Consider the following 16,519-nt stretch of genomic DNA (forward strand, 5'->3'; position numbering starts at 1 on the left):
TTAGAATTAAGAATATCTCTGTAATGTTGAGTGATAATGTCATATAATGGTAAATTTGAAATTAAAGAACATATTGTGTTTCTGTTTATTTTCAGTCACTGTTGTTCAAACATGGTAAAAGAGAGGATCTCCTTGCATTCGGTAAGATTCGAACATACCTCCTTGTTTTCTCTAAATAGAATCTGTGGCCTTAATCATGTCAGCGTATAGCTATAGTGTGTATAGAAGCGCCATCTATGTATGATGACACAAACTTCAGTTTAAAGACTAGAGATAGAAGATGACAATCCATCTAGGCCTTCTCGATGGCTGTTCACCCCCCCCCCCCACACACACACCCACACACACACATACACAACCACAAACACCTTCTTGGTGAAGGTGATAATTGACAGACGGTATAAATGATAAGACTTCCATTCCTACAGCGCCTGTGGTTCTCAAGACATTGGTGTCACTTAAGTTGGAGACCAGTAAGAACACCCTGCTGCGCAAACTGGCCATCAAGTTGGTTCAGAGGATCGGGCTCACTTTTCTCAAGACCAGGCTGGCTTCTTGGAGGTTAGGGTCTATTTACTTCTAACAGTTTTTCTTATATCTGTATGTAACATGAAAACTCTCATAATCATGCTGGGTCAGGTTTTTCTAGGAAAAAAATTGCAAGGGGGAACATTGCAAGGGAGCAGAGCGACCAATTTTTTGCAAGTGGGGGTATAGTGTGGGAGGGGGGGTTTCCCCCCTTCCTTGGTCACAATGGTGTGGAGTTTTAGAGAATTTTAAGTTGAAATGGGACATTCTAAGGCTTCCTGAGGGGCAAAACTACTGTCAGACAGGTCCCAGTTGAAGACTGTGGCCACATGTCACCTAGTACTACATGTAGTAGCATCCCTGGTTAATCAATATTTTTTGCTTGTCAGAGGATCTGCTCCCCAGGTTAAAGGGCCACATGGTCAGGGCATGGGGGCGCAATTTTGCCACTGTCATAGAATTTTTATAGCCTCTAACAGCAGACTTTGCTACAATCGTTTCTTATACTTTTTGCCAGCGATTAAGCTGTGATCATTGTGCTATTGATGCGGTATGCTATGATAATCGTAAGTGCATTGTGTGATGTTTGTGACCTGGGCGTAACACGAAATCTCTCTCCATTAGGTACCAACGAGGCAGCCGTTCCTTGGCAGAAAATCTACAGGTTGGCGGGCAGGATGCAGTTGCTATGGCAACAGTTGCTATGAAGGATGAAGAAGACGATGATGACTATGATGTGCCTGATGAGATTGAAGAAGTCATTGGTATTTTTATTATTTATTTGAATAATGATGATACAGTAATATAATATATAATCATGATGATATCTATTTGTGGAATTTTCAGACTACTGGGTAGCCCATTCAATTTTGGCAAATTGATTTTCAATGGAGCCCAGACTACAAAACAGTAAAATCATAAATATAAAAAAGAAAATATACTTATGACAAAACTGTAACAGGATTGAGAGCATTTTAACTAACTCTTCTTATGATTTCGTAATCATTTGTTATGTTGTGAGTTTCTATGTTCATTTGATATGTATTTATTGTATATTGTTCATTTTTGTTGGAATCCTTCTTTCATTCTGTCCCTCTTTACCTGAAGCTAATGCATAAACTCCCTTTCTTTACTACAGAGCAAGTACTCAGGGGTTTAAAGGACAGAGACACAATTGTACGCTGGTCTGCTGCAAAAGGGTAAGAAGAAGTTGGTTAAAAACATGTACAATAAACTGTACAATGTCACTTTTATTTGCAAATATTTGCCCCAGGCCTGTGATTTTCACCATCTAATCTTGACCCTTTGTTAAGGTTAGCAGGCTAAGCATAGGGTTACACTATGTATAACGCTGCCTCTGGATGTCTAGATGAAGTAAGCTCTTGTGTAAGTCAAGTCATAAAGTTCAGATTTTGGGACGGACAGGGTGAATTTTTTTCCGTCCCAACAAGCAAATTTCCGTCCTGGGACGGACGGAGGGACGGGTCCTGGAGACAGCCCTGGTCACACCTTGAGGAAGCTGATGCATGCTGGTTATGCATAATTTACAATATACAGAAAACATGAACACCTTCTGACAGCTACAATGTTGCCTTTTGCTCCAGGGTTGGGCGTGTGACAAGTCGGCTCCCAAGGGAACTGGCTGATCAAGTCGTGGAGGAGGTCTTGGACTGCTTCAGGTAATTTCTTATCAAACCTTTCAAACTCTGCTGAAAATACAGTTTTATATAAGAGATTTGGGGTAGAAACTGCATGCTGACTTACAGTAAAGTCATACAAAATTAATGTATGTTAATCTTAAAGAATTCACACAGGTTTCCATTTCTTGTTCACTGCAAAATCACAGCAGATTTTTGTACTACTGATACAGTTCCTGTATTGTTTTGACTGCAAACTGAAAACACAACAAAAGCATTCTTTCCCCTTCCACAAAATTGATTCATGGCACCATTGTATTTGAACTTCTCGTCATGTCCCAACAGTCTTCAGGAGGCTGATGAGGCGTGGCACGGCGGCTGCCTGGCTCTCGCGGAGCTGGGACGACGTGGTCTCCTTCTGCCGTCAAGATTACCAAAAGGTACGCACGCAAACACACGTCCTTACACACTTCAGACATGTGCTGTTGTGAGCATTATGGACAAACAGTCATTCGGAACAGTAACTGTAAGATTTAGAAGCATGATGTGATGTTTTAATCTCCAAGCAGATCCACACCGGGCGCGGAAATCGTAGTATGCTAGCCAGAGAAGGTCCAATCAGCCAGCTATTGGACCCTCTCTGGCTGGCTGGACCTTCTCTGGCTAGCATACTACGATTTTCGCACCCGGTGTGGATCTGCTTGGAGATTAGTGATGTTTGTCTGCGAAGATCTTGAATTCCTCAGTCGCCTTTTTGAGTCTGGGTATGGCTTACAAATCCATTCCTCTCTCAGAAGCACTGTTCGCAGATATTGCACATGAGACTACTAGTAGGTGGTGGCTGTGCAGTGAGGTTTGCTTCCATCGCTTAATTACATGAGTTTTTTGTCGACTTACAGCAAGGGTATACTGCAACCATGCTTTGCAAGCATTGCGCCCTAGTAGACGTAAGGAAGTATGGAATCAAAAGTGACCAAAATCAAAAACTCTAATTTGTATGTCTACAATGCTCACACAGCCTGCGATAGCTGAACCAAAATGGACCATGGGATCATGTTTTGTTGTTGCTGTGCCTGTTTATGGTGATTGAAGCCCTAACAGAAACAAACAGGAGAGGAGTCGACATGTAACGACCATCAAGGTGGACTTTCAAGCACCGTTGATGTCCGCTTCCCCTTGGACGGAATTGTCAGTCCAGCTGATGCAATCTTCAACATAACCCAAGAAGCAAGAATCAGTCAAAGATTCTTAAGCTGCATGTGACAGAACTAAGAGCTGGAGGACAACAACAAAACACACTGCAGTTGAACCCCCCTTTGTATGATGTTCCGAAGATGGGATGACAAAGTTTTTGAGGTAAGTTGTTTGTTGATTCATGAATTGTCTATATAACAGTATAATTAAGTCTTTATTGGGGTATTTTTAGCCTGATCTTGCAAGGGATTCTTAGGGGAAAGGAAATTTGTATGTTTGATTCTTTAAGATTAAGACGTCGTAACACAGCAGGAAAATTGCTAATAATAGCTTGCTCAAAGAGTCTGCGATCTGGAAGGGACATTTTCAACAGCAAGACGGCCAGTGGCCCATTGATTATTACACACTTTTCAGAGATGGACAGATAATTGTTAGCACTGGTCGTAAGGGCCGCACAATGTGAAGTATATTTTTGGTATAGAATAAGCTTGACTCTCTGACCATTTTGAAATTCGGCCCCCTGACGGTCAACAAATTTAGCCAAAACTTGTTAACAGTGTTAGTAATACCCGCTTTTAGAGCTGTGTACAGTGTACCGGTACAGTACTGGTACAATCAATTAGGTACAGGTCCGAAATACCTGAACCCTGGTGTACCGTACTTTACCGGTACTAATCAGTTTAAGCCTGGCTGGGATAACAGGCAAGGGGATTGGAACTTTGACAGATAAAATCACCATTGAAATGACCGTGGCAGTAGTGCACTGAAGACTCCTGTAGCGAAGAATAAACTTTAACAAGGCACGAGTCAAATTTTTATATTTGTTTTCATAAACATTATGTTGTTATCACTTCAACCATGCTCTTGTCCTTATTGAAAATCAACCATTATTTGATCATTAAGTACATGTTGTAGTTCAGGTACAGTTACCTAAACCTGTGTACCTGTACCAGCTCTGCCTGCTTTTCATTTTTTTGCAATAAGTAATGGGAAGATAGAAAGTGAGAAAACAAATACGAGATCAGTATGGGATTTTTTAAAGGGTTTTATTGGTATTCTAAATATGTGACTCAAATACATAGTAGTTCTTTATCTTCAAAATATCTTCCCTTTCAATACTTCCACTTTGATAAATTAGTTTTTCCACACTAGAGTAAGTAATATTCCCTGAGATAATGTTAATAGATACACCATGTAACTCGATATTTGACATTTTATAAGTCTAAAACATTTACTACTAATTATTATAATTTTAGTAAATTAAATGAACTTGTTCCTGAGTGGCAGTATACCAGCGTAACTTGAACCGCTTTCAGTTCTACCCATGAAGTAATCCTGTTTCCGAGCTGGAATCAGAAAAATAAATATGCACACATACAATCATGTACAATTACAAGGCACAAAATCTATGTACATTCAATTTGTGAAATGTACACAACGATAAAGCATTCACTTTTCTTTTTCCTTGTTGTCCAGTTGTTTATGTCAAAGTAACTTATGGTTTTGTCACGTAAAAATGAAATGAAGGGGTACAGTATGTATCTGTATCTGTATCTATATAGCCGGTATAACCGCCATTAGGCGTAACACACCAGTGATCTTTTTTCATTAGTTTGTACATGTCCTGTATTTTCTGTTAACAAGCCTTTTTAGTGAAATATTGTAAATGCATTTAAGTTCGTTTGAGTTTATTTCATGCTAAGCCTAATGCAAAATTTTAGTGTTCGCGGTGGTTTTAAGTTCACCGCAGCGCTAAAGTCAGATACTGCTAACTGTATACAGTATTGCACAGAAATGTTTGCGGTGGTTTTAAGTTTGCGGTTAATTGGTCGCTGCGAGAACCGCGAACATAAAACCACCGTGAACATTTCTGCATTTACAGTATTATCTCTTAACCACTTTTCAACAGAGTAGAATTCACACTTTTGCAGAGTCTGACCATCAAATTCCTTGCATCACATAGGGGGACATAAATTGTATCAGTCGCACTAGATATACATGTTACACTTTTGACAGTATAGACATTTGAATATGCTCTATTTAATATGTTTGGATGCACTGAATGTGATACTATACTGTAAAGTATTACGTTCAGTGCATCCAAATGTGGTGCACATATTGATAACAGAACACATGTTGACAGATATGACAGTGTATCTTTGTATGTCTTCTAAGTGATGCTAGCATTTTGGTGGTCTGTGAATTAAAAGCATAAGGTTGTCTATTACCGTAATCCCAGCCCCCACCCACCACCCCTCGCACACATATACACCCTATTACTTTTTCATTGCAATATCCAAAGAATTAATAGCAAAATTTCCAGACTAGCTTGATTAAAAAACTTATTAACTTGAAGGTCTCTTTCTATATTGTTACAAATGTGCTTCACTGCCAGATGACACAAACCTATAACCATTTTAAGTATAACGACGTCTAGTAATAAATAAGTGCTACATCCATAATTGTAATCGCCCATGGTTCCAATAAATATTTGCACGTACCTATTACCGATGTCAAAGTTAATACCATACATTTGATAAAGTACAAGTCAAACCTTTGCAAACTTGTGATCTTAATATTCATATTCTGTTGCAGTCACTGAGGTAGCTTGAAAGTCAAGAACCAAAAAGAGTTTTCTAAACTCAATTTACTTCATAATATAGTACTTCTATTTTTGAATCATATTTTCATGATAATATGAACTTGCTGCTGTTAAAAGAGCCATGATTTTTCTAAGTTTTTTCAATTTTGATCAGTGGCGGAGGCGGTCGCAATGGCTTTTCTTTCGGAAGTACCATGTTAGCCATTAGAAGTGCTGGACCGTCCAGTGGCTGAAAACTGGATGTGAGTTCATCATGGGCATTCTGAACTACTTCCATCCCTTGCGTGGGCATAGTTGTCACTGCCTGCCTAGCTAAATCCCAACTATTCACCCTGTTGAAGACCTCATCGCTCCTCCTGTTGTCGCCATCTGTGTCAATCAGTTCACCTCTGTCCTCACTCTCCAACTCGTCTAACCAGCTTTTCATCTGTTTCCTGTTGAGCACCAGGCTGTACTCTGGGTCACCTTCCTGCCTTCGTTTTCTCGGGCTCTGTACAACCTCCGGCTTTGGTACGCATTCGTCCCTCCTGTATTTTCCAGGGTATGCGCTCGAGAGGTGAGATTGCGTCCGGATGGACTCAGGATTGTCGAACGGGCTCGGAAGGGTTGTTTGCAAGCAGTCCCAATAGTAGGACATTTGAGGATTGTTGTAGTTGTATGGTCCGTCATCCAGAAACTGGCGAGGTGATGGAATCTGGCCCTCTTTTCCGCTTTCTGTATTCTGGTCATGATCAAGCAACAGACGTCTCAAGTCCGTAATGTCATTGACGACACTGCTCGATCCTACATTGTTGTCCATTTTGGAGAGTTTCATCGCGTTGTTGGAAGGAGGAGTCTGTTCATTGGGATTATTGCGTTGCTTGGTTGTTGCTGACTTGACCTCTTTATGTATTGGAGCACTGTTAAAGATGGCCAGTAAGAGGGGCATTTCTACTTTTGACATTGAGTCGCCTGAATCTGAGGATGGTGACTCTAGTCTTGGGGATTGTGATTGTGGTACCGAGGATGGCGACTGCGGTTTTGGAAATGGCGACTGTGGTTCTGAAAATGGCAGTGATGGTTCTGCAAATGATGACTGTGGTGCCAAAGATGGTGACTGTGGTGCCAAAGATGGTGACTGTGGTACTGGGGATGGTGACTGTGGTACCAATGATGGTGACTGTGGTACCAGCAATGGTGACTGTGGTACCAATAATGGTGACTGTGCCTCTGCAGATGGTGACTGTGACACTGCGGATGCTGACTGTGGTTCTGCAGGAGGCGACCTTGTTACTGAAGATGATGACTGTGGTTGCTGTAACGTAGTAGCAGTTGTTTGGTCTGCCAAAGGCTGTTTTGGTGTCGAGTACTTTGACTGTTGCACTGAATTCTCTTGTGCCAAGGATGAGGTTGATGAATCTTGCTCCAATGTACTTCGTATTATGGAAGACAGTGACTGTAGTGCAGAGGCTTGTTGTGATCCTTGATGACGTACATGTATGGGAGATGACGACTGTGGCATCGCTGATTGCTGGTCCACCCTATAGCTAGGCTGTGGTGGCTTTGTTTGGGGTGGCCATTGTGCTTGTGCTGCTACCACCTGTGCTAGCTCTGGCCTTGGAGTGGAAACAGAATGTACCGATGGATGGAATGATGGTGAGGCATACCATGATTGCGGAAGGGGGGGTTGGGAGACAGAACGTGCGTGTTGCTCCTGTGGTGCTGACAAAAACGGTTTGTTGAACGTTGATGCGGTCAAAGAAGCATTGTTGGCCCTCAACGGAGGTGACCACATCGGTTTGGGGTGTGCGGATAGACCTCGTGCAGTAGTGTTGTGTGGATAATACACTGGTGATTCAGGGAAAATGTGTGGGGCTCTGCCTCTTACATACGGCCCTGTAGACCGAAATCCATCCGAGGAAAAGGGCGGGTACTCCTGATTGCGGACCTCATGATTGACAGGTGGGCGGTACGGGATGTTGTGACGGTAATGACGGGGTTGTGAAGGCAGAGGCGACTGTTGATTCGGCACGTATGGAGGACATTGCATGACAACCTCGGGGTGAGACCTGTTTGATGATTGAGAAGTTGAGCGAACTAGAAGTCCAGGCGGAGGTCTCATGTAGGGTCCAGGCTGAGGCCAGCTTAAAGGCTCGTAGGGGTTGCTTGGGTATCCGGGCCCGGGAATGGCTGGTTGTGGAAGGCGAGCTCTCGTGTTTGTATCAGGCTGTACCGTTCCCTCATACGGACGCTGGTTTCTCGGCAACGGCACTAAAGACACCGCACTCGCATGAGTTTGTTGGTTGGCCGTTTCACTGCCACTGTGTTGGATAGGCTTGCTCGCATTTTGTTTGGGGACGCTTCGAATTCCCTTGGAAAACTTGAAGCTGTTTTGGAAGAGGTCAACTGCAGGTGAGGTATTTCTGGTGTTCATGTACATGGATTGCTCTGAAACAAAAACAACTTCAGGACTCTCAGCCGACCGTGTTTCATCCTGCTTCTCTTCAACATTATCGATGAATTGTATGTCACCACCTGAAGCCTTGTCTGACAAGATTTCCTCCCCAGACTCTTTCTTTCTGGAAAGGTCGAGTGGATTCTCTTTTGTTGCGGCAGGGCTGTTTTGGAGACTGGCAACTGTCAGCTGTAACTCTGGTGTTCCTGTCCTTCTGACTTCCCCTTGCCTTACAGTTGGCCTATCTGGCGGTGCCTGACCACGATTCGGAACTCTCGTGTTTCGCGACCATTCAGGGCAGTCGTACGCGTACTGAGAGTAATCTGAGGTAGTAGGGTCGCAGGTAACGCTGACGTTGTCAGTGTCGTGGCTATATTGAGGGTACTGTTGTAGGACGTCTGGCATGTTGTTGCTGTTACCAAGCAGAGCAGATTTTAGGTGAGGATAACCCGCCGTGTTTGTGGTTTGGCGTATCCCGTTTGCCGTCTCCCTCGGCATAATCATCGAAGGATGGATACCGAGCTCACGGAGAGATTCCTTTCTCACGCTGCACTTCGTGACAGTGATGTCAAAAAAGTCCACGCAGTTGTCCCGCTGGTTGTATCCGCGAAACCTCCTCTCAGAGGTTTGCACGTGGCGGCGAGACTCTTCCTGGTTCATGACCTTACCTAGGACGACTTTGATGTGAGCGGGAAGCGTGGTTGGTCGTTCGCCCTGAGTTTGTGATTCCAGAGACATGGCGTCTACAAATTCGTCAGGCCTTGAGGCGACGGAAATATTCCCCAGTTGGGAGGTAACAAAGTTGTTTTTTGAATCTGACGGAGAGTGGCCGACTCTTTCTTTCGCTCTTTGACAGTCTGGCCCTGTTAAAGTCCTGGGCTTTGAGGGCAGGGGTGGTGGCTGTGGTAGAGGTGGTCCTATTGGCACTTGATCTGGCTCATTGTTGCTATTCTGCATTGTGTTTTTCTCCTCTGTTTTTTTCTTTCTTTCTTTCTCTCTCTCTCTATGTTTTTCTCTCTCTCTCTCTCTCTCTCTCCCCTCTCTCTCTCCCTCCCTCCCTCCCTCTCTGTACTGCTCAGTGGACTAGTGGACTAGTCTGCACCTGTAAGAATAAACAAAAATATGGTCGGTCAGAAAGGTGTTGTAGGCTGAACGCATCTCTAATTTATTTGCATGAAAATTTAATAATGATAAATGTTGGTAACACTTTTCTTGTGTATTTTACGGTACTGCAGTGTTATAATTAGTGTTATTACAAAATGTACTAGCTTTATTTGTCCACTCATGCCTCGGGGGTGAGGGGACATTATAGGAGGGCAGAGTAGAATTAATTGTTTGTCTTCAGGCATGTTGCCTGCTGGGGCGTCACCCATCTGGAACTGAGTTTTCAAAAGGGCAACCTGATGGTCTGTAGTTAAACCTTGATGCTTCTGATGTCAGCTTTCACCCAGATTAGTAGTCGGTGTAATGAAAACTCTGCTGTCTGAGGCTGTAACGATCCTTCCCTGCAGATAGGGGGTGGGCCTCCATAACAGAGATTGTTGGCAATTTCTTTACACGATCTAGGGTAAATGTTCTCAACATGGAAATTCCATGTTGAGAACATTTACCCTAGATTATGTTGGTGCATTTCCAATAGCTTCATTGCAAACACGCCCATGTATAAAACACGTATTATAACATGTTAGCATATATGGGGCAAAAAAACTCATGAATGAGACCATAACTATAAGCATGACTTAATCAGCGTACCCTGTACAGGTACTAGCACTGCAAAAATTATTCAGTTACAGGTGTAAAATACTGGAACATCAATGTACCAGTACTGTACCAGGCCTGAATAGATTTACACTCAATGGTATAACGTTTTGACTCTTTTTGTTACTAAAATGCATTATTTTCCAACCGCAAACTTGTCAAAGGTGAAAATTTAGCACTGGAAAAAGATAAAAAGCATTATATGGGTGTTGAAATCATCGAATAAAAAAAAGTCAACATCTTTTTTCTGTGCTAATGCTGGATCAAGTACGTGTGGGAGATGTATTGCCCTGTTGCTCCAATTTTTTTGACAGGAGAAGCAACAAATGAAATTGGTGTGTCCTAATGAGGTCATTGACCTTTCTAAAATTGCATAAGCTTGAGCATTAAGATTTGATGTTTTAAACAGACAAATAATGATATTTTAATATGATGAAAATTCGTAGTTTGCCGTGACTTAATGCTGCCCTTAAGCGCCCTGACATCCTTGCCTTAAGTTAAGTGGAAAAGGTCTATCCATGATAACAGGTTGTAGAACTGGTCTTAACAGACAACTGTCCTATTAAGGTTATTAGAAGCTTGTAAACTGAAGGTCGGAAGACTTACTTTAAGATGTCATCTTCTGTGGTGTCTTGCAAGCAACAATTGTCCTCGCTAACTTCCTGTAAGTTAACTTCCTATCAGGGTGAGTCTTCAGTTAATGTCCTTGAGCGCACTGAACGACCTTACCGGATTCACCTGGAAGAGTCTATGATACAGAATGAAGGGGGTGGGTTATTTAACATGTAGGTCACCTAAGGATTAGAAAAAAAAACAACTTAAATCCAGGCTTAAATGATAAAGAAACAGAACATACAATGATACACATTTTATACATCATGCTTTTTTTCATGGAAATTGTAACAGTTACTCTAAACTAAAGCTGTTGATATTAGTAAAAAAAAGAGTTTTTTTCAGGAACCCCTTTTTTGGTACTTTGTTGTTAGTCAGTCAGTGGTTGTTCAACTAACCTCTGTCTGTAATTATCTTATTATGTATGCGCAAGCTGACCTAGTTTTATTCTAGTTTGCACTGTACTGAGGACAGTCGTTAAAGTAGGTCATCTCTCAGTTTATTTGTCGGGACTCTTCTTTTTGATTCTCAGGCGCTGGCTGCGATTTTTTTTTAGCTGGCTTGTTTCTACACACTGGATAGTTTCAAAAGATGTCAATGAATTTTTATGATCATAATTTTTGATTTGTTGTTCAGGTTAGGACCATAAGGAGGAAAGAAAGACATTTTCGGCCCCATAGCAGTTCCTTTTAAACAGCGCGATGACTCACAATCTGTTATTCCTAGATCCTAATGTTTCCCTGTACAATGTCAGGTGTTTCTTTTTGCTCAAGATAGTGTTTTAGTTTAATACAGTCTCATAATTGTAAGGTATTATGTCTTTTTTTAGTTTCTAGGCAGTCTTATATAAGCTTTAAACGATTATGAAAGAAAAGAAGATAATCTTGGCATTTACAAGTCATAGCATTTCAGTTTCAGTTTATTTGTTTTACCAGAAATACATGTCGCCTGGTGGCGTTTTTCAAAGATTTCTGGAGGGGTAAAACCCCTTACATATCTCATTGCCTCCAATTCAAAATCAGCTATTAAGAACGCAATAGGTCACCTACATTGTACAAGTCAACTTACTCCTGATTCAGAAGAAATTTGTTTCTTTCATTGGCCATCCAGTTCTTAATATGACCAACTATAACTTTCAGAAGGAGTCTTTTTGATTCAACATTTGAGATTTAATTTGGAGTGGAATTGTTAGCCTGGGCTGCCCACCACAATAACCTCATTTACATACATGTGTTTCTGTTTTAAAAACATGTGATAATTGTTGTAGGTCATTGAACTCTTGTTACTCTGTTTTTCAGGTTTTGTACAAAATCAATATAGTAAACTCATACCGACCCAAAATCTGAACAGAGTTAAAAGCAAAGGAGCAGCACTCACATTGGAATAAGAAAAGAGATTATTTAAAGAACAGGACAAAAAAGAAAACACCAGGTTTATTGTAAAAGCAATACCTCGTAACTCTACTAAGTAAACATGGTTATGATTCCGCCACCCTGAAAAGATACGTCCATACAAACAGATCTCCAACCTAATGTCCCCCAGTAAAATGCACTCGAAGACTTGTATATTTTAAGGTGCATACCGGGGGGTGCTTTACTACGTAGACCTCTTTCAAACCCACTGTTTTTCAAAGTGGTAGATTATTGTAACCCGTCGGATTAATATTAATGGAGGCTATGGGTTGAAAGTCCTTGGTCTGATAACATAAGTCACCAGAAGGAAAAAGGAACTTATTATTTATATTAAGGAGAAGTGCTCTTATTGGGAAAAAAACAGTATTTCAAAACAGAAAAAGAAAAAACATTGGATTCGGCTTTTCAGGAAAAAAATTGGTTTTTAACATTTTTTTTACTCAATATTCACCGTGTAACAAGTCCAAAAAGTCAAAATTATAGTATACATTACATACATACATACATAGTCATACTCTTAAGTTGGAGCATTCACAAAGCTTAGTCTCCAGTATTCTCTGTTATACATCATATACAACTATGGGTAATGATCTATAGCTCTGGGTTCTGGTAACTGAAACATATATAGCTAGGAGAGGTGCTGGGCTTTGAATACTGCTCAGAAACTTATCCCCTTTTTCAGTTTGTTCTTATACGCTGTACAAGCTAGAGACCATAGATGCTGTAGGTGCATGATAGTGCTCACACATCTCTTTACACTTGGTAGACAATGGACAGATCTGGATCTGTATCGAAGAAGATCTTTATTGACACAACAAAAGCTATCTGTATAGCCGGTATAAAGACCCCCTGGTGTAACACACCAGTTGCATTATAAGGGGACTAATCAAACTTTTATCCAGTTGCTTGAGTAACAGTCATTTGGCGTATCTTATTTCCTGGATGTCTAACCTTCATCAACGTATAATCATTAATTTTCAACCAACCGTGCAGCCTTAAACTGTTGCAAATTTCTTTTTTTATCTCGAACGAAAAGGGACGATACTGTAAAATTATGTTCGCGGTTTACGTGGCGACCGTTTCACCGCAAACTTAAAACCACATTTTTGTCCAATACTGTAGCAGTATGAATATAGCGCTGCCACAAACTTAAAACCGCCGCGAACACGCCATTTTCCCCTTAGTGTGAAATAAAAACCTAAATGCATTTTCAGTAAGTTGATGATGAAATTGTGGCAGACAGACTTACCTTCGAAGTTCTGGGATAGACTCGTCCTCTTGAATACTGTATTCAGTTAGATTCCGATACTAAAATAACTTATTAACTTTAAAGTTACTCATTCAACTCTCCGCCACCTCGTGAGGTATGAAAATGAGGTGAGTTTGTTTTATGCAACATCTTTGGGTGCTTTTCAGAGGACCATCTGCTCCCTTGGGAGTTAGACGAGAGAAATTCTTTCATAATTATCTGCCTTAGGGTAGCCTACGATCTAATTGCGTTGATCTGCTTTTGTTTTGTTATCTCCATGAAAAATGGATATACAGTAGTTTTGGGTGTGTCTGTTTGTCTGTTTGTCTGTCTGTTTGTGTTTCCGGACTACTGTAGTCAGCATAACTCAAGAACCTCTTGATGGATTACGATGATATTTAGTATTTTGGCAGGTGTTGTGAAGCCGAAATTCAAGGTTGATTTTGGGCCCTCTGGTATGTGACCTTGTTACTGCAGCAGAAATTCCATTTTTGTATCTCTTGACCTGGACATGCTATGGTCTTGATTTTTTGGTGGCAGATAGCTTGTGGCGTAATGAAGAAGTGGTGTGGGTTTGTGCCCCCTAGTTTTTTGTTTGTATTGCATGCCCGGTCAACACATCATGGCGTAACACGCCAGGTTTGTACTGAACAGCACAAGCTGCATATCCTGACAGATCTATTTGATCCTCTCACACCCCTACTCCTTTTGATAAGTGCGCTGGGTTCTTTTACGTGCTGAGAGGCATGGCTTTCTTTTTTGACAGATTAGCCGAAAAGGCTTGGATGGCGTCACTCCACCGTTATGGTAGGTATATCGTGTAAAGTGCCTTTCCCAATGGCACAATATCAGGGCATGGTGAGCATTGAACCCAGGACCTTTGGTTCTGAGTCCAACACTCTAATGGTTACGCCACACCGACGTTTCCAACCAAAGCTACAAATATACCATGTACTCATTTTGACCTTTCGGCTTCTTCCAAAACATAAATTCCCTGCATACTTACACGTAAATCAGTTTTATTGTTACGTATTTGTGCTGCTTCAGTTTGAATAGATCTTAAAAGTAGGCCTACTACATGTAAGAATTACATAGCCTCAGGAAAGGAGAGAAAAATGAGGTTCTCTCAGTGTGAAAATAATGCAGGTGGGTGGACTGATGACCCCTCTACCTCCAGGCTATTTTTCCACTGAAAAAACCTCTATTGTTTAAGGAAAATGTCAACTGTCCCCCAGCAAAACATTAAGTTGTCGATCTACTTAGGTCATACCTTTTGTAAGACCACGTCCTTGGAAAAAGACACAGACACAGGTGGCTATTGTTGAAGATTGAATATAAGATCAGAAGTATCAGAATGATAATTAAATCAAAGTTTTATAGATGTCTGACTTGTATATTCAATTTGCAGAATTGATATATAGCGATGTTTATTTGATTACATATGGATGACATCTGCGCGTGCATCAGTTTTCGTCTGTTTCCAAAAAAAGTTTTCGGCCATATGATCAATGTAAATCATACAGAACAGCTGCAAATAAGACAAAAAATGCTGTAATTTGCATTTCGGAAAATGGATACTAATGTTGAACAATGAGAAGTCTATATTTTGGTATACCATATGTGTGTTTAGTTTTGTTCAACCTTCCTGACCACATAGATTTCATAATGAAGGCAACTTTTTTTTGCCAAAACTTTTTATTCACATGCTTGCATGCATCTGTTTTGGGGTCCCCAGAGGATGTCATCTATATATAATCAAATCAACATGGCCTAATGATTATACTGGGAAAGCTTCAACAGAAACAGCTATCTTCCTTTGGAATCAGTACAACAAAATTGGTGCTTGAAGCTATTTGACCCAATTACAGCAGAAGTAGACAATGAGGAATATGTACAATTATTTTCAAAGGACCTGCAATTTTTCATGCACTGATTACATAGCAAGTACTGCCCAATTACATGTTGTACCATCACCCAAACTTATATATAGTACATTATGCCACAATAGGTTGTCTTTTAAAAGATGTGTTGAATCTAAATTGATATACATAGTATATGAGATACAAAAATTAAGTTGAATGTTTAGGCCACACCAATTTTATTTGTTGATTCTTGGATTTTTGAGAAAACATTTTCAGCGACAGAGTGAAAAAAAAAATTAAAAAAATTTTTGCAAATAGTCTGGGGTGAAGATAAGGGTTTACATAACATAAAGAATAAGAGGATTATTCAAGTTTCAGCTTTGTATGGCTTATTTTATGCAATGGACCTCTTTCTTTGTAGTACTATTATTTCAGTAACAAAATTACCTTTTGCCATGTAATATATGGATTGATATGGAGAAATAGTTGTAATAAATGAAAAATTAAAAAGTTATGTTGAAATGTGACCAGACTTTATAGGAATGTGCAGGCCTTCATGATCTATTTTTGTGGCTATTGAGTTTTACAACTAAACAAATAGTAATATTGTTAGTAAAAATTTGTGAACGGGAATAGCAACCAATTTTTTTTTTCTTCAAAATGTGAAAAACAGGAGAGGCTATTCAGATAAGCAACAAAAAATTGGTGTGGCCTTCTGATTTCACCTGTTAAGTCCCTGTTGTGCAAGCGGTAACGCAACCCCACTGCTTGGCCATCTGGATCTAATTCTGTTGATCCATGGCCCGAGTTCAATCCTATAGTCAGACACACAGCTTGGATATGTTGTAAGGGATTGCATTAGCCATTTCTGATGGTGACGTAAAGCCGGCAGCCCTGTATATGAGGGAGCTTCAGGCAAATGCCTCATGCATTACCTATGTACATAAAAGACTCCCAACAAACTTCTCAGGAAGAGTAGGGGTGTGCTTGGCTAAATATGTGAGCCATAGCAAAGCTGCATAGCACTAGTACTGCTATCTAGACAAAACGTGTCAACCTTTGTCCTCAGTCTGAGGTCTCCCACTTAACCTTTTCACCCTCAAAATTGTACAATGTCATGTAAATAATTAAAAGTTTACTTTATTGTCTTGTGGTTAAGACTTACTAACTCTGAACTGGCTGTTCTGATGAAGTGGTCATGCATGTATGTGAGTAAGGGCACTTTCATTAA

General features: G+C 40.7%; 2 protein-coding genes across 2 annotated transcripts in view; one reads left to right on the forward strand and one right to left on the reverse strand.

Moving 5' to 3' along the window:
- Positions 1–16,519, forward strand: part of LOC136440919 (tubulin-specific chaperone D-like) — a 154,159-nt gene that overhangs the window by 8,220 nt on the left and 129,420 nt on the right. The window contains exons 9-14 of the mRNA XM_066437102.1: positions 96–141; positions 429–561; positions 1,153–1,292; positions 1,667–1,727; positions 2,133–2,207; positions 2,511–2,605. Of these exons, the coding sequence (XP_066293199.1) occupies positions 96–141; positions 429–561; positions 1,153–1,292; positions 1,667–1,727; positions 2,133–2,207; positions 2,511–2,605 (550 nt within the window). The remainder of the gene's footprint in view (positions 1–95; positions 142–428; positions 562–1,152; positions 1,293–1,666; positions 1,728–2,132; positions 2,208–2,510; positions 2,606–16,519) is intronic.
- On the reverse strand, positions 5,844–9,392 carry LOC136440336 (melanoma-associated antigen C1-like). Its single transcript, XM_066436301.1, has one exon. It carries the CDS (start codon positions 9,350–9,352, stop codon positions 6,092–6,094), a length of 3,261 nt encoding a protein of 1,086 aa, XP_066292398.1. The 5' UTR covers positions 9,353–9,392; the 3' UTR covers positions 5,844–6,091.

This window comes from Branchiostoma lanceolatum, chromosome 8 (genome assembly GCF_035083965.1).
Source record: "Branchiostoma lanceolatum isolate klBraLanc5 chromosome 8, klBraLanc5.hap2, whole genome shotgun sequence".
NCBI lineage: Eukaryota > Metazoa > Chordata > Leptocardii > Amphioxiformes > Branchiostomatidae > Branchiostoma > Branchiostoma lanceolatum.